We start from the raw sequence: 18,859 nt of genomic DNA on the forward strand, positions 1-18,859 counted from the left end.
AGTCTGGACAACATATTTTCTAACCATCTGGGCCAAGTGTCATTTGATTTGGGTAGTTTGTTGTTAGCCCTACTGGCATACAAGCACACATTTTAACTTTCCAGTTACTCCCTAATTTAAAACCCTGTCTTTACTGCCTCATTGTTTATTTACCAAACTCTACATATTATCTCCCCTCCATTGCTATTACCATTTCAAAATTGTTGAACTCACATACACATGAGATCTCAGAACAGGTGTTTCAGCCATCCCAGTTAGTTGTGGCACCTGGAGGCAAAGCACACATCCACTTATAACATCCAAGGGTGTACAAAATCCTGCTTCTTTTCTTATTGCCACAACAAAATATAGACAGGGTTGATGACAACTGGACTTTAGCAATTACTCAGGAGATAACCAAGCATTCTGGGTTTATCATCTGAAGCCCTAAAGTCTGTTTTCATTTCTCAGCCTTCTTTCCTTTTTCCCACGCCTGTTCCCCTCAGCCACTTCTTCAGTCCAACTACCATTTTTCTTCATTGTTATAGCAGCAGCAAGAAAAGTATCTGATGCCCTTTGTGTTTGCAGGAGTCTACAGATTAATAGTAGAATGATCCACGACAGAAATGTTTATTTTCCATTCTGGTCTTTTCCAGCTGACTAGGCCAAGATCCCAACAGAGACTTTGAGCATTCCTCCTACTAAAACAGATATGAGGGTATCTTTATTGCATCTTTTATATCTACCAGCTAAAGCCAAGCACTCATAGATCAGAGGAAGTAAAAAGAAAATAGAAGCTACTCTTGAGCTAAAGGAATAAACAAATTTGACCAGAGCACCTGTGCAGCCAAGCTGTTCTTTGAAGTAAATTCACAGAGGAAAGCACTGGGTCTAGTCTCAATCCAGACATTCATTTATTCCTTGTCAAAAGAACACATTCATGTTGTTAGCAGGGTCAACCCATAAAGACTAACCATTTATAAACACTCCTCTAGCTACATTTAGACTGACATCTTCAAAAACTTCATCTGTTTTACAAAAATACATAACCTTGGCCAAACTTTGATTTGCAGGGAATGAAGTAAGTACATTTCTCCAGCAGTGATCCTTCACACTCATGAGTTATTCATGACACTTGGAACAAAACGTTCTATGTGTTGTGAAAAATGCATAGGCAAAGGGGTAAAAAACAATGTAAAGACAAGAACAAAATGAATATTAAATGTCTTTAGATCTCTTTTTACTAATTTTAGGATTCACATTAAATCACCAAAAAAAAAAAAAAAAAAAAAAAAAAGTAGAAGAAATGCACAATGAGGAAAATTAAGCTCTAGCTCTAAAGCATAAAGTGGAAAAGAAATTTGGGTGCCTAAAATAAATAGTGAATTCACATTCTGTAGTGAGCTGTGTGCATTTTTCTGTAATGACAATGGACACAAAACCCTGGATAAACCCATTCTCTTTTCTCCCCCCTCTCATCAGCCATCAGTAGCCAATCGGGCCATGAGAAGAGTTAGTTCAGTTCCATCTAGAGCACAGTCTCCTTCTTATGTTATCAGCACAGGCGTGTCTCCTTCAAGGGGGTCACTGAGAACTTCTCTGGGTAGTGGATTTGGCTCTCCTTCAGTGACCGACTCCCGACCTCTGAACCCCAGTGCATATTCCTCCACCACGTTACCTGCTCAGCGGGCAGCCTCTCCATACTCACAGAGACCCGCCTCCCCAACAGCTGTGCGGCGGATTGGGTCTGTCACTTCCCGACAGACCTCCAATCCCAACGGACCAGCCCCTCAATACCAAACTACCGCCAGAGTGGGGTCCCCGCTGACCCTGACGGATGCACAGACTCGAGTAGCTTCCCCATCCCAAGGCCAGGTGGGGTCATCGTCCCCCAAACGCTCAGGGATGACCGCAGTACCGCAGCATCTGGGACCTTCACTGCAAAGGACTGTTCATGACATGGAGCAATTTGGACAGCAGCAGTACGACATTTATGAGAGGATGGTTCCACCTCGGCCAGACAGCCTGACTGGTGAGTACGAGGTAACAGCATTACATGAAGCCCAGGGAATCATTCCTGCAACTACAACTGAAACAGAATGCTAATGTGGAAAGAATTCTGTTTTTATCTGAAAATTTACACTAAAAATTTCAGGTTAACTCGTGTTTCAGGCTCTAATCCTTAATGCATAAAATCATATATATTTATATCAGCAGAGCTCTTTTGCAAATTTTCCCCCTCAAAATATTAGAGCTTAAAATGTACTTATTTTGCATTTTAGAAGAATTGGAAGGAATTATAAGCTTTTTATTGATATTTTTATGAAAGGTTTTTCACCAGCCAGACCTATCTCTATGTATACCTATAAGCTATGTTAAAATATGTTATTAGAGTATCTGTTTTAATATTTAATTTTTTTCTTTAGAAATGCTTTAGCAGTATGGACTAGAATATGAATTTCACTCCCTACTACCTTCAACAGGAAATGCACAAAGCTCTTATGAATTATATTTAAATGCTATTCCAGTTAAATCAGAAAGGTATAGGACCTTCATTGTATACCTGCCCTCTTCAGGGCTTTTTTACAAAGCATTTCCCACATACTGTAAAAATATTTGTCTTTTTAATACATTGAAATTAGTCTTTAGTGTTTTAAAATATATTTTTAAGTAGTACATACATAATGGTAAAAATTAAAACTATACAGGAAAATATCAAATGAGAAGTAGAAGTCTCAATCTCCTCCTTTACCCTCATCCACCACACACATCAACCAGTTTATGTGTTGTCCAGGATGTTTACATATATAAATATATACATGTAAATACACATTTGTGTTATAAATATAACACATTATGTGTATTCATAATGATGGGATTCTGTCATATATGTCTTTTATAGCTTGTTCTTTTTGCTTAACCCATTTAACCCATTGTCCCAGATATGGAACACCTATATAGAAAAAAAAAAAAAATTGAGCAGCAACTGTATCACTTATGGTAACTTTGAAATAATTATTCTTTTTAGAAGTCTGTTTTTTGAAAAAAGAAATACATAAATGATTACACTATTTGTATATATTATTTACATATGTGAAAATATATGCAAGGAATATATAAGCTTTAGATTATGATTTCTTAACCTATTTTAATGCACCTGTGTTGATTTGAACACATTGAAACATTGAAATGTTTACAGAATTGAAAACTTGGGACTTAATGAGTCAATAGGTCTGAAAATTCTACCTCATTTTTTTCTTAATAGGCACATAGAATTCCTTTCTTATATATGTAATATTTATTTAATCAGTTCCCTATTAATGGGCTTTTAGCTCCTTTGTTGTTCTTAGTTGTTAGACACAATGCAACATACACTCTTCTTCCTGCCTATTGCACATAGATACTAGGATAACTATGAGATCCATTTCTTGAGGTACAATTGCTGCTTTGAAATATGGGCATACTTTTACCTTGAGAGATATTGTTCAATTGCCCTCTGAGAAGGTTGTCTGAACTTGTATTTTCATGTATGGTTTGAGTGTACCTGTTTCTCTATACCTTCACTAGCTCTCCATACTATCCAGGATTTTCATCTTTACCAATCTGGTAGGTAAAGGGCTGTTGTAAATATTGGTTATGACTGAAGCTGGAGACTCCATGCCTTTATCAGCCATTTTATTTCATCTTTTCTTAAAACCACAGACTAAGTCTTTTTTCTGTTTTTTATGATTTGTAAAAGTTTCTTTATACTTAACATAAATCATCACCTTGTAATATGCTTCTCAAGTTTTTTTTTAATCTATTTTGTTTGCATTTTGTTTAGGTTTTTGTTGTTTTTTTTATTTAAGGATTTCTAATACTTTTTTTTACTTTTTTTCTAATTTTTATATGATAAAATTAATATATTTTTCTTACATCATCTAAGAAAAGTGAAACCTTGTTTTTGTTTGTTTTTGTTTTTTTTAATTTTTTATTTGTTCTAATTAATTGAACATGACAATGGAATGCATTTTGACACATTGAAAGTGAAGCCTCTTTGAGATTCTTTTAATTGAACAATTTTGCATGATGAATTCATATTGAACTTAAATTTGAGCTCAGAGAAATTCCGAGTGGTACAACCACCTCTTTTCTATTCTGCCATCAGAGGAATGTGATTAGCTTAGCTATTTTCCAGAAAGAATGCCTCTGAAAAGAATGCAGCAAAAGCATGTAGGAATCATTTATAAAATTCTACCTCCCATGGAGATCTAAAAAGAAAAATAGTTCTGAGGACTTCCATATTCCCCCTGTGTATGTGTAGAACAGCCATGCCAAAAGCCCTGCTTATAGGAGAGTGATGCAGAGACCCAGGCAAGAAGCCAGTGAATACAGACATAAATACAGTTTCCACATTTAACAATGGGGGGATTATCTTTAAAAGGCCTATTATCTGACATAAAGGTGAGATTAAACTCCAGACTTCAAGGAAAGAAACACACACACACACTAGATAGATAGATAATGAATATAAGTTGTGAAAAAATAAAAGTGGCAGCTCCAGGAAAAGAAAAGGAAAAAAAAAAAAAAAAATAGAGAGAGAGAAAGAGAAAGTGAGAGAGGTTTATGGAACAATAATAAAATAAATAATACAATAAAACCGATTATAGAACATAATTACTTATATCTCTGTCAGTGAAACCAAGTTACAGTGGCCTTTCTACACATTTTCATTTTACTTAATCTAAAGGGGCTAAGTCATTTTTTTAAATGCTAATCTACTGGTCTGTGTGTTTGTATGTGTTTTAAAACATGAATATGTAAACAAAAATAGTTACATTATTTAGAATGATTTTTGTATCAAGAAAGTGCTGCATCTCAGTATAATCTAAGACTTGTTTCTCATTACAGCTTATCACACATGTTAATTTTATTTTGTTATTAATCTTATAACAAGCAAATATTTGCTGGTAACTTTTTATAGTTCTAAATGGTGAAGAGTTCATTTTGGCTGGGTACAGTGAAATATGTCTGTAATCCCAGTGACTTAGGAGGCTGGGCCAGGAGGATTGTGGGTTTCAAGACCTGCCCAGTGAATCAGGAAGGCCCTCAGTAACTTAGTGGGATCTGTCTCAAAAATAAAAAGGACTGGGATATAGCTCAATGGTAGAGCACGCCTAGCTTCAATCACCAGTACCCAAAAAAAAAAAAAAAAAAATTGTTACTTTTCCCATGAAATTAGAGTAAATGTTCACAGTATTCTTCACATTACATGGATTCCTTTGAAGAATCCACCCTGGTCCTTACAACATTCTGAGAAAGGTGCAGAAAGCTCTGTTCTTACTTCCCATCAGAGTGCACTGGTGGGAGCACAGGGGCTCAGCTGACCTGAAGATCTGGTCCTCAGCTTGCCTCTGCTCAAGTGTGAATGATGTTCAGTCTCCACTAAATCAAAAGTAATTGTAGGGCCAGGGATGTAGCTCAGTGGTAGAGTGCTTGCCCAGTAAACAGGAGGCTCTGGGTTTAATCCCCAGCATCACCAATTAAAAAAAAAATATCAATGGCTCTATTGAATGTTCCAATGACACAACATCCTGATGGAATTGCCAGGGACTAAGTACATTCACCCACCCACCTTAAGTCACCATTAACAAAAACATTTCCTACACTTTCGTCTGAGATCTTCATGGGTTTCATAAGGAAATAGAGCGTATACACTGCTGAAAAGGTTGAAAAATGTGCCAGTGAATAAAAAGCTAAAATCTTCCAAAGACAGTTTATAGCCACAATCATCATGTCACCTCTGAAAGTATGTCAGTTTCCATGGACCTGTCCCCAGTGGGCTAACCTTCCTGATGTTTTGAAGGGTTCAATGGAGTCCAAGGGTTCTCACACACTGCTTGTCTTTGGTCCTTGAGACATTGCTATATAAGTGTCAGGGTGTAATGACAACACTGCCCTGTGGCTCCCTCAGCCCCACCAGGAAGTAGCTCTCTGCTGGGAGTGGGTCACATTTCTGTTCAGAAAACAGGTTCTGTTTTCTCAGTTTTGAAATGAGAAGGTTTGTCTGGATAATATCCTAGCCATGAGATTGTTCAAAAGTGTGATCTTCATTTCATCAACTAAGGAGCAGTACTAAAACCCATATTGGTTCATTTAATTTCTTCCCATGTCACATTGCTGTCCAGGGTAGGTAATAATCATTCACTTTAGAGGCTCTAAGTATTTATTAACTTCCTTGCCACTCCTCACTAAGCAGCATGTAATTATCACTCATATTCAGGCCCATTTGCTTTTAGTTGTGATTTGATTAGCTAAGCTAACAGGATGAAAATGATTCTTTTTGTAATTAGTTACTGTGTTAATTATTTGCCATCTTTTAAAAGCAAATATGTGCTGACTGACTTGAGATATGTGTGTAATGTTTACACTTTCTCCTGCTTATATTTGGATTGTATCCTTAATTGGCATTCTAACCAAGTAACAAATCTTGCTTACTAATAATGAAAAAATCACCAATTTTTGAGCATCATAATGTAGAATATACTGATTTACTTTTTTTAAAAAAAGAATGTTCATCTTTGAAATCTACCTTTTCATCATGAGTCCCTTATGTAAACATTAGTCATTAGAAGTTGTAATCAAAATATTTTAAATGATTTTAAAACTACTAATTTTATATCTTTCCTTTATACTAGAAATAGAGTTAACAAAAATCTATATGTGGGTTCCTTTAAAAACTACGGTTTTTGGTTTAGTTTGGTTTGGTTTGGTTAAAAAGAAAAAAGAAGAAAAGATTCTTTTCAGTTCATAAGAGTGAGATGTGCCTCCCTCTAACCTTGTCATGACATTGGCACATTACCCATCTGATGTAAAGAAAGGGAAAAATACAGGGACAGCAAATAGTAAAATAATATTTTATAATAACAAATGTTATTAGTTTACTTATAATGTTCAAGTCTTATAGCATAAAATTTCCAGTATTTTCCTATAAAAGTCATCTGTGAATTAATAAAGATGTATGTCAAAACAGTTCCTAAGTAGCCACCATTTTTACAGTAAGTACATCATATAAGCACTCACTTACATATTGTATGTAGAGGTATGAGACCCAGTGGGCCCTGTCTCCTAAGAGTCCATCTTGCATTTAGTAAGATCTCCAGGGCTAGAAAGAGGGTGTGAACCACTGCTGGTACAGCACAGGTCATTAACTATGGATTGCCTACTGAAAGATGGGTCTATCCATTTTGTCATTGTTTGAACCTCATAGACTATACTGACACAAATCAAGGCAGCTACAAAGTCACTGGGCAGTATGATCTATGGGAGCATTATCCTATTTGGTCCATCATTGACCAAAACATCCTCATGCAGCACATGATTGTATTCTTTTAAATGAAAATCATGTAATAAGAGACATTCTCTATTTGATCACCATTGTGAAATAGATTACTATTAGGGAATGAATTTCACAGGATCAAACCATTTAATAATTTTATATTAGAAACTTTGCCAAGAAAACTAATACATAGACACATACAAACACACACCATACTTTGGCATCCCTCTTTTGGAAAACACAAGTTTTGGTGTTTAGACTTAGCACTTAGTCCTGTTGGTTAGGATTTTAATTAGGGCTTATGTTCTTAACCTCATCATGATTTTCTCAGTTATTAATTGATGTCCTTTTCCTGCCTCTAGGCTTACGTAGTTCCTATGCTAGTCAGCACAGTCAGCTTGGGCAAGACCTTCGTTCAGCTGTGTCTCCTGACTTGCACATCACTCCTATATATGAGGGGAGGACCTATTACAGCCCAGTGTACCGAAGCCCAAACCATGGAACCGTGGAGCTCCAAGGATCACAGACAGCGCTCTATCGCACAGGCTCAGGTGGTTTCCTTATTTCACTGGCCCAACAGTAGAAGAGTTTAATTCAGATTGGGTTTCCAGTTTGAATCCATACATGATTGATTCGGTTGTCTTTGATTTATCTCTTATGGAGCCCAAATGTATTTGGCATTACCCTTTTTCAGATGTTGGATTTCCTCTGAATACTTAAGTATGAAATGTGAAAAAAGATATCCCTTTTGATGGACTCCACCTGGAACAGAATGCAGTAGAAACGTATAAAAACAGGGAGCTGGGGCATTGCACCCTTGCATCCCAACCCTCATATTCATTCACACCATTCATGGTGGTGTGAGCTGCTAGATCATGCTACAGGGTCGGCTTGTGGAATCTTTGGAAAAAAAAAAAAAAAAAAGAAGAAGTCATCTTACAGATTTAATAATATGTCCACAAAGAAAAACTCCATTAGCAGTAATATCAAGGGCTTACCTCAAGACAACTATGTCCCAGAATTTCAGGAAAGAAAAGACTATTTGAATTGGTTTTTGACCAGAGACTGGCAGTTTAGTCCACTAAACTGTCTTGAGGTAAGACAGTTGTCTTGAGGTAAGCCCTTGATATTACTGCTAATGGAGTTTTTCTTTGTGGACATATTATTAAATCTGTAAGATGACTTCTTTTTTTTTTTTTTTAGTCCTTCTAGTAGAATGTACCAATTTTTAATTGATGTTAGTGAGGAAATATTTCACTTGTTTTTATGTTCCTTTAAGTAGGGATTTCCATAATAGAATTAAGAAATAGTATTAAAATCTTTGTAATGCCAGGAAAAATTATGTGTATAATCATTGAAGTAATACCTGCTGCAATAATTAGGACAGAAATATTAAACACAATGGACACTGTTTTTACATATAACATCATGCATTAATTTATAGGACTATCTATAGAATAATTGATATATCAGTCTTTATTGTGAAGTAGATTTCCCCATGTTAGAAATAAATAAAGTGTATATCAAAATAAGTAACCTGTGTACACTTAGTGTTGAAAAGGTTGATGGTTTCAATTATTTACAAATTTAAAGAAAGATGTTATTTACCACTAAAATGAAAATATGAAATTTTGCTTTTATCATTTATTTCTGAGATTAATTTCGTATATTTCTCTTGGAGTTTTAAGTTACTGAATCTTTATAAACATATGTAAGACAATTATGTAAGAAGATTTATAGTTTCATTTTGTTCTTTCCTAATACATTTGACATAATATTGTTCATATATTAAAAATTAAGTCCCTTTTAGTGCTAGTAAGCTAGATTTGTAAAAATCTAAAAGCAAACAATTTATACAATTGACTAAAACTGTAACCTTTCTTAAAATTAAAAAATGTTTTCCTTTTTAAAGTAAGACCTCATGCCAGGCATGGTGGTGCAGTCCTGTGACCACTCAGGAGGCAGAGGCAGGAAGATCACAAGTTTAAGACTGGCCTCAACAACTTAGTGAGACCCTTTATTTTTTAAAATAAGATATAAAAAACAGGCTGGGGATGTAGCTCAGTGGTTAGGCACCCCTGGGTTCAATCCCTACCACTGCAGGGAAGAAAAAAAGGATGACCTCATGGAGAACACACTAATCTCTTTCAAAATGTTGCCTTTCTGGTAGGTGTTGGAAATCTACAAAGGACGTCCAGCCAACGAAGTACCCTTACATACCAAAGAAATAATTATGCTCTAAACACAACAGCTACCTATGCGGAGCCCTACAGGCCAATACAATACCGAGTACAAGAGTGCAATTACAACCGGCTTCAGCATGCAGCACCAGCTGATGATGGCACCACCAGATCCCCATCAATAGACAGCATCCAGAAAGACCCCAGGCAAGTACCAGCCGGGGTCTCCAGAGTGCTATGGTGTCACAGAAGTTAGCCGTTCTTTCATTCTGACATTTTAGGTTGTCAAGTCTATTATAATATTAGTAATTTCTTATCTGTAATACACCCAGTTGTGTTCCAGCTATGTAAGGTCAGTGAGGCTAATTTCATTTTAAAGACAGATTACTTCTTTCCATGTTTTAATTATAAGTTAGGGAATGCGCAGGTCTATGGGAATTTCTGTAGCATTCATCATTTAAACATTTTAGCCAGGCATCTACCTAGGACAGCCTCTTAGAATTAAACAAAAGACTTTGAAGGATCATTTCATTCCTTTTCCCTTATCCTGCACTCACTTCTTAGACAAGGACTTCATAAAATGTAAATGTTATTCTAAACTGGGAAAGACCAATATTGTGTACATTTTGGATCATATTGGTCAGCGCAATAGAGGTTTTATTAACTAGGTCCTTTGAAAAGCTTTTTGACATCTTAGAAGAAAATAGCTTACAAGAAATGTTTATGTGTCCTAAGCAAAATATATTTGACAAATAATAGACGTTTCCTCTTTTTTATTTTGGCCACATAGGCAATATTTTTTAAGTTAAGTGTGAGTCCTTTAGTACTTGATTGATTTGAAAAACTGGCCGCATCTTTAATGAAAGTCATATAATTTATTCAGGAAATAAATAAGTATATTTCAAAATTAAAAGAATTTTCATTTCTGAAAGAGCAACAGTGTTACCAAGTTTTATGCAGCTATGGTGTTATTTTAAGGCATGTATAAGTAAGATCACTCTTCACCCACAAATAATTATTTCACTGGAAGATTGTTATAGTTATTCATTCATTTTTAGCAACCTACCAGTTTATCCTAATGAATGTGAATTAAAATGAGTGAGCTTTTGGTCATTAAAACAAAATAACTAAAGGTATTATATAGTTGAATGGAAAGCCCACCGTTTCACTAAAACCACCTCACCTATTCACTTTTATGTCCAAAATACTTTGAGGTTTGTATATACATTTGGTTCTTCTATTCCTGGTTTGTTATCTTTTTGTCACTTTAAGGATTTTTTAAAAAGAATTTGTCTAATAGCACCTCCTATATAATTGTCATTAATACTCTTATATTATTTCATTTTTTTAAACCTTCAAAAGACTAGGGCACCTAAATAGACGCAGAAATTCCCTAAAGGGTTTTGAATTATAATTTAGGCCATACCTTGGCTGGAGCTGCAGAGAAAATAAATAGCTACCTACAAAAGCAGTGAAGTGTGATTAGAGCTTTGAGTTTAGTATATGCCCCTGAAGACTTCAGTTTTGACCTCTTCCAAGAGATGATTGACTATAAACAAGCATTTCATGTATGATAATATACTTCAGCTATTCATGGTATGATAATTTCATAGTCTAATGCATAAAACTGTTATGGCTAGCTTTGATTACATGAAACTTTTCTGATAATGTGTTTCATAAGATGAATAAATTATTATCTTATAATAATAGGTCCATTTATTCCAGCTGAAACTAGAATCCAGGTAAATTTGAAGTTCAAATCTTTAAACCAAAATAAAAAGTCCATGACAACTGTTATTCTCAGTTTTGAAAATAGCAATTTTAAGTAATACTTTTATTCACTGTAAACTTTTCTTTCCCATTAATGCTACATAATAATTAGTCTGAAAAATTCTATGTAGGACTGAAGAAGTTATTGATGCTTACTATGTAAAAGGAAATCTGTGAGGTTCCTTTGGTAATAGTCTACTTAGAAGCCAGATTTATTAGTAGTACAAATGATGCCTCTAATATAAAAGTATGTCCTATGGAAAGTGGCAGTAATTTTTAGAACGACATCATTCCCAGTCCTCTTTCTGAGCAGGGCCCAAAATGGGATGTTCAACAAAAGATTTCCATTTATCATTCCCTTGATTTTTATGTTAGCATGTATTTTACTTCTGCATACATTATAAACCTATAATATATAGTGATACTTTTACTTAAAAATAGTTGTCTTTTAAAGAAATTAAGGAAATAAAAATGATGGTCACTTTTATTCACCCACCTGTTTACTATTTAGAATTCTCTTCTTCCTATAAATTTAAGTTACCAGTTCAACTTATTTTGCTTCTGTCTAAAGAATCTCCTTCAGTCTTCCTCATGTTGTGTGCATGTCTACTTTGCAAAAAATTATCTCAGCTTTAGTGTATCTGAAAATATTTTTTTCACCCATTATTGCATGTTAAAGGATGTTCTCACTGTATATAAAGTTTGGGATTTACAAGTATAGGGTTTTTTTTTCCTTTCAGTGCTATAAAAGATGTTATTCATTGTCATCAGATGTCCATACCACTTATATCATTCTCATGTGATGAGTCTTGTCTCTGTCTTCAGATTTTCTATTTAACTTTTAGCAGTTTTACTTTGATGGGCTTAAGTTTACATTTAACCTGCTTGGGATCCACAGAGATTATTGAAATGTAGTTTGATAATTTTTAATTATTTATTCCTTTAATTTTTTTTCTACCCCAAACTCTTGTCTTCTGAGACTCCAGTTACAAATATCAGATTACTTTGTTATTTCACAAATTAACGAAGCTCTGTTCTTTATATAAAAACAAAAAGAATAATCTTTTTTTTCTCTTTATTCTTCTTACCGGTTTTTTTTTACTCATCTGTCTTCAAATTTAATGTTCTTTCTTTCTTCAGTCTCCAATGTGTTAAGCCTATCTAGCATTTTTTTTTTATTTCAAACACTTGAATTTTTTTGGTTTTAATTTTTGATTAGTGTGTATTAATTGTACATATTAATGGAATTCAGTGTTTTTTTTAGTCAATCAGGTTCTCTTTTCATACATTCCACATTCCCAATGACATACTCCAGCTATTCATACCTTATATACATCTTTTTCTTTATGTCTTTGAGCACATTTATGTTATTATTTTAAATTCCTCCTCTGATAATTCCAACATGTGGGTTGTCTGTGGTTCTTTTTCTATTGATACCTTTAAAAAAAAAAAAAAATATATATATATATATATATATGTGTGTGTGTAAGTTATATGTCTCTGTTTTCTCATGCTTAGTAATTTAGGTTATATGCTCACTGTTGTGGCTGATACATTATAGGGAATCTGGATTATATTGTCTCCTGTTAGAATGCTGAATTTTGTTGTGACAGATAACTAAATTACTAGGAAATCCTTTTGAACCTGTCAACATTAGTTTTGTTCCTTGTTAGGTCTATTTCAGATTCATTTTAGCCCTAGAATGTAGTCCTTAGTGATCTTTACTCCTCACACATGGCCTTTGTGGATTTTTTCACTAAATTCCTGAGGCGCTGAGCAAGGTCTGCACTCTAATTAGGCTGGTACTCCAACACCTAGTACGCTTTCGGCTCTCAGTTATGCAGCAGCCATCCGTACCAGATATGTCCCTGTGCACCCATGCACAGCCCAGTGCTCATCTAAGGACTTGGGGTGATTCCTACACAGACTTGTAGAGTCACTCCTGCGTATTCCCTTCCTCCCCAGGACTCTGCCCTACACAGTCTGACTACTTAGGCATCATCAAATTCCAGTTCTTCCCTTAGCTCATCAAGTTTGTCATGTAATACTTGGGCTCAGCCTCCTGTATCATAGTCCAAAAAGTGCCACTAGGCAGAAAGCCATGTATATATGGGATTGCTTGGTTGTTTCCCCAAAGGATTTCATTGCTGCCTGTTATCCAGGGCCTAAGAACAGTTTCCTCACACATTTAGCTCAGTTTTATAGTTGTTTATGGTAAAGCAAAATCCAGAACCAGTTAGGTATCATGACTGAAAACAGAAGTCTAGGCTTAGGTTTTAATGAAGCAAATCCTATCAGCATCAGTACCAACCAGCCAGCACACAAATCCATAGCAGTTTTCCAGTGTCAATTTGCTGAACTTAAAGGTTAGAATTGATGCCAAGCAAGCCTAATTGTTCGCCTCTAGCTGGAAGCCCTTTTGTGTTATCTGGCCTCCATGGCACCCAGGAATGTCAGGAAATCTTGACCACTGTACCATTTAAAGAGGACAGAAATGTGTATTTGTAATTATTGTCAGTCATCAAGGAAAATTAAACCACACTCCTTGCACTCCGTTAATTGCAGCATAGATTTATATAATAAGTTTTAGACAGATTTTCATCAAAAATGGTTAACATAGTTTCAGTGCATAAAAGGAGAAGTATTACAGAGAATTCTTCTATTTAGAAAAGCTCATTTTCCAGGGATAATGGACATTAATAAAACACCTGTATTGTACTTTTTTATTTATTTATTTTTATTTTTTACAGACTATATTTTGATTCATTGCACACAAATGGGGTACATCATTTCGTTTCTATGGTTGTACACGATGTAGATTCATACCATTCGTGTAATCATACATGTCATAAGGTAATGATGCCTGTCTCATTCCACCATTTTTCATACCCCCTGTCCCTTTGGGGGAAAAGGCACACTTTACTTTGCTAGTGGAGTTGCAAATTGTGCAGTCACTCTGGAAAGCAGTGTGGAGAATCCTCAGAAAACTTGGAATGAACCCACCTTTTGACCCAGTTATTCCACTCTTCGGTTTATACCCAAAGGACTTAAAATTAACATACTACAGTAACACAGCCTCATCAATATTTATAGTAGCTCAATTCACAATAGCTAGATTGTGGACCAACCTACATGCCCTTCAACAGATGAATGGATAAAGAAACTGGTATATATACACAATGGAATATTATTCAGCCATAAAGAAGAATAATATTGTGTCCTTTGCAGATAAATGGATGGAATTGGACAATATCATGCTACGTAAAATAAACCAATCCCAAAAAATCAAAGGCCAAATGTTTTCCCTGATAAGTGGATGATTATAGATAATGGGGGTGGAGAGGTGGGGGGGTGAGAGATAAATAGAACACCTATATTATAATTCAAAATGTATAAAATATTTTAATATATACTATCATATTTCATCATCACAGCCAACCTGTGAAAAAGGTATGAATAATAGTTTTATTGTTCTTATTTTATAGATGGGGAAACTGAAACTCCAAATATTTAACTGGTTTTTGGTTTTTGGTTTTTTTTTTTGTTGTTGTTGTTGTTTGGTACCAGGGATTGAATCCAGGGGTGCTTAACTACTGATCTACATCCCCAGCCCTTTTTTGTATTTTATTTAAAGAAAGGGTCTTGCTGAGTTCCTTAGGGGCTCACTAAGTTGCTGAGGCTGGCTTTGAACTCAGTCCTCCTGCTTCAGCCTCCTGAGCTGCTGGGATTACAGCAAATGCCCCTGAGTTCAATCCCCAGTACCAAAGAAAGAGAGAGAGAGAGAGAGAGTAAAATTTTAGTTGGCATGACTGACCCTGTATATAAAAGGATGCCTTATTAAATATCTGTAACTCCAGCACCTACTATGGCACTCATAGTGATAATTCACTAAATATTTGTTGGAATGGTTTATATGTGCAGGAATGTAATAACCTGGCCCTATGCAGTGGATCAGCAGGTTAATGCTTGAGGCCTTCCCAGACCAAGCAAAACTTCAGGGCCTTAAAAACTGGGCAATGTAACTATCATTGGGGTGTTAATTTTAAAGGTTTACTCATGCTAATTAATTTTTTGATTAACAGTTGACAATATCCCTTAGTGAGAGTCTGCATATTTGCTGTTCTATGAAACATTTTCTTTAAAGGTCTTGACAAAATAAAGGCATCATTCATGTGTGCAGCAAGGATTCCAAAGTGTCGGCCAGTCAAATAGCATCAAAAAAATCTGATAATGTGATGTTACTTTAAAAAAGCAAAGTATAAAAGAATCTATAACTATTATGATTATATATTTCCTATATAAAATATGATTTAGCATAGTGGTTGAGACTCAGAAGGGTGACTTCCCAAGTCCAGATGTTGCTCTGTTGTTTACTAGCTATGTCATCAGCTATTTAGCCTTTCTTCCTCAACTTCATATCTATGAGGTTGCTGTAAAAATAAGTGAATATGTATAAAATATCTAGAATAGTGCCTGGCAAAATAGATGCTCATGACATATTAAGTGCTGTCTAATAATAATCCACTTTGTTTAGGAAAAAAATAATACTCTTTACCCCCATATGAGCATGTTTGCACATTATATAGAGAAAAAAAAAAAAGACCAGAAGATGTCAACAGTGTTTTGTTTTGTTGTTGTTGTTGTTGTTGTTGTTGTTGTTGTTGTTTTTGACTCAGGATTACTGGTAAAATTTTTTTTTCCTTTTTTAATTGTCTGTGTTTCTGTCTTATAACGAAGAATAGCTGTAAATTTTAAGTTTGCCAAGAATCATGGAGCCCACAGTATCTGTGTTTTGTATGCTGACTCCAGCTCCGTCCTTTCCCACCAGCCTCTCTCCTCAGGCATGACATCTCACTTAGCTCAAGTACATTGTTTATGGGAGCCTTGCACCTGCAGATTTCTTCCATAGGTAGGAAGGTACGAAATTAGATTCAGGAGGAGGAACAGTAAGTGGAAGCTACCCATATTAAGAGTTTCCTTTGTTCCCCTGAATTTCTTTCTGTGTGTCTGCATGGTTATGATTTATTTAAAATCATAAGTATCTAGGACTCTGTATGTTCATGGGGGTGGGAGATGGGGAATTAGGTACATATATATTTTAAGATTCTTGAAGCTTCCAATTTTTGTCTCAGCTAGAGCTTTTTCCCCATAGCACATATTTGTCCATTGTATTTTTACCACATGGGCCTTCCATTCTGAAGCCATGTTTTTCTCTTGTAGGGAGTTTGCATGGCGTGACCCTGAGTTGCCTGAAGTCATTCATATGCTGCAGCACCAGTTCCCTTCCGTCCAAGCAAATGCAGCAGCCTACCTGCAGCACCTGTGCTTTGGCGACAACAAAGTGAAGATGGAGGTACCAAACCCAGTGCTGGGGATGACTCAGGAAGACAGTGCTTTTCTGCTTAGCAGCCACATGCTTGCATATTTAAGAAATTATCAGGGGCCAGAAATGTAGCTCAGCGATAGAGTATGTACTTTGCATGTGCAAGGCCCTGGGTTCTATACCCAGCACACAAAAATGAAAAGATAAAGAAAAAAAAAGAAATTACCGAATGCCGTTGTGAAGGGATATTTTGATTCTGTATACTCTTTTACTTCTTAATTATGTATTTCAGTGCCTCTGAGGAAAAACTAAAATGAGTATACTTCCTGGAGCGCTTTCAGCCTTATTAAATCATGCGTCCACTTCATTAGCTTATTTATAAAACATGAGTAAAAATCAATTTAACCTGCATTGTAGAAATATTTTTTAAAAGTCTATTAGAAAAAAATTATAAAATTCATGAAACTAGTGAGCTAATATATTTCTTGAGATTCTAGTCAAGATCAATGGCAACTGGAATTAAGTTACAAAGGATTTATAAACTTTATGCTAAATATGTGAATATTTTACTTCAGATTTTAAAGTTTTTGGTATTTATAGAAGCACAGCAAGTTATTGGATTTTGGTCAGTGTTCTGTTACATTAACATTTTAGGTCTTTTTCCCCTGCTGCAATGTCATATACAATTAAATTATTTTTCATCAGTTTAATGTGCAAAACAAAATAGTAGCTACAGACCTAAAGGTGAAAGTAGTGAATAAAGCCCAGAAACATTCAAATGATATGCTAATGAACTCAAACAGAAGAAAATGTAGGAAAAGTAGCCTATTCTAGAGAGCCCATTCGAGAAAATAAATGAGGTTAACCCAAAATTCCTTCCTGTGGTATCTCTGACCCTACATACATCTTTGTTGTGTTTGCATATTTGCTCATTGCACTTCTGGAATGAGATTACATTTTGCAGTGTGTGTTCAGAGGGCTGGCAAAGGGCCACGCTGCCTACATGTACAAGTTAATTCAAGATCTCCCATCTCGTTTTAAAGTCATGAACCCAGGAAAGGAGCATTGTCTTAGAAAGCATCCTCAGAACTTATAAAAGACATGTTTAGAATAGAAAGTAACCTTCTGAAATGACCACTCCATAACAGACTTGTTTGATCACTACTCAGTCACATGGCACTTAGGCCTGGTACCTAACATTTTTCATTCTAGGTATATAGGCTAGGGGGAATCAAGCATCTGGTTGACCTTTTGGACCACAGAGTTTTGGAAGTTCAGAAGAATGCTTGTGGTGCCCTCCGAAACCTTGTTTTTGGCAAGTCCACGGATGAAAATAAAATAGCAATGAAGAATGTTGGTGGGATACCTGCCTTGTTGCGACTGTTGAGAAAATCTATTGATGCAGAAGTAAGGGAGCTTGTTACAGGTAGGTATAGAATGTGATATTTTCCTAGAGGAAATGTTGAAAACAATCTAGGCTATGCCTTTGATTATCAGCATTGTGAAGGAGTTGGAGGCTAGGTAATATATGATATGTGTATATGTACATATGCTTACAATGGTGAAGAAGTCTGGTGTAATGTAATGATTCAGAAAGCATTTGCAGTGCTACAGAGTCATTTCTATTAGTATCAGTTATTATACTTATTAATGCATAAGTATCAGCTAACAGATGTCTTATTCATGGAGGGCTGACTACATCAATTTTTATTATGTATTCCATAGTAAATCTACTTGTTCTAAATAGACTGGCTCTCCTTTATTATGAAAATAAAATATGCTTAATGGATTGGCCCCCTTCCACTTCAGTTCAGCCAGTATCTGAATGCTTGTTTATATTCCTAGTCACTTTGCTAGACCTCAGGGATATAAAGGGAATAAAACCCAATCCCCGTCCTCAAGTAGCCCTCAACCTGGGGAGGAACATAGGTGGTTCTGTGGGTTTTAGGGAAATGTGGCTGAACACCATGACTCAGGAGAGAGAGCACAGGAGGCACAGGGGATGGGTAAGAAAGTTCCCAGAATGATATGAAATCTAAATTGACCTAAAGGAAGAAGAGGCATTAGCAGGGTAAACAGGAGGGATATGTTCAGGCACAAGCAGAGACTAAGACCCAACATAGGATTCAGCTCCTCCTCCAATCAGCAGGAGGGGAATGCGGTGTTATATAACTTACTGGAGGAAAAACAAGGATAATAAGAGATGAGAGTCTAGTTTAAGGAACTTTGGGGAGGCACTTAGTTGTGCATTGAAGACATTAGGGCTTGGCATAGTCAGCTTAGGCTTTT

The 18,859-nt window shown here is 35.6% G+C and overlaps 1 protein-coding gene across 11 annotated transcripts in view; it reads left to right on the forward strand.

Annotated features, from left to right (window-relative positions):
- PKP4 (plakophilin 4) overlaps positions 1–18,859 on the forward strand; it is a gene marked incomplete at its 3' end in the record, with an annotated part of 244,564 nt that overhangs the window by 188,469 nt on the left and 37,236 nt on the right. For all 11 annotated transcript variants that reach the window (XM_079131753.1, XM_079131757.1, XM_079131756.1 and 8 more), the window contains 5 exons: positions 1,462–2,011; positions 7,660–7,848; positions 9,468–9,688; positions 16,472–16,600; positions 17,783–17,996. In XM_079131753.1, coding sequence (XP_078987879.1) covers positions 1,462–2,011; positions 7,660–7,848; positions 9,468–9,688; positions 16,472–16,600; positions 17,783–17,996 — 1,303 coding nt within the window. The remainder of the gene's footprint in view (positions 1–1,461; positions 2,012–7,659; positions 7,849–9,467; positions 9,689–16,471; positions 16,601–17,782; positions 17,997–18,859) is intronic.

The sequence above is a fragment of the Sciurus vulgaris genome (genome assembly GCF_902686455.1).
Source record: "Sciurus vulgaris genome assembly, chromosome: 3".
NCBI lineage: Eukaryota > Metazoa > Chordata > Mammalia > Rodentia > Sciuridae > Sciurus > Sciurus vulgaris.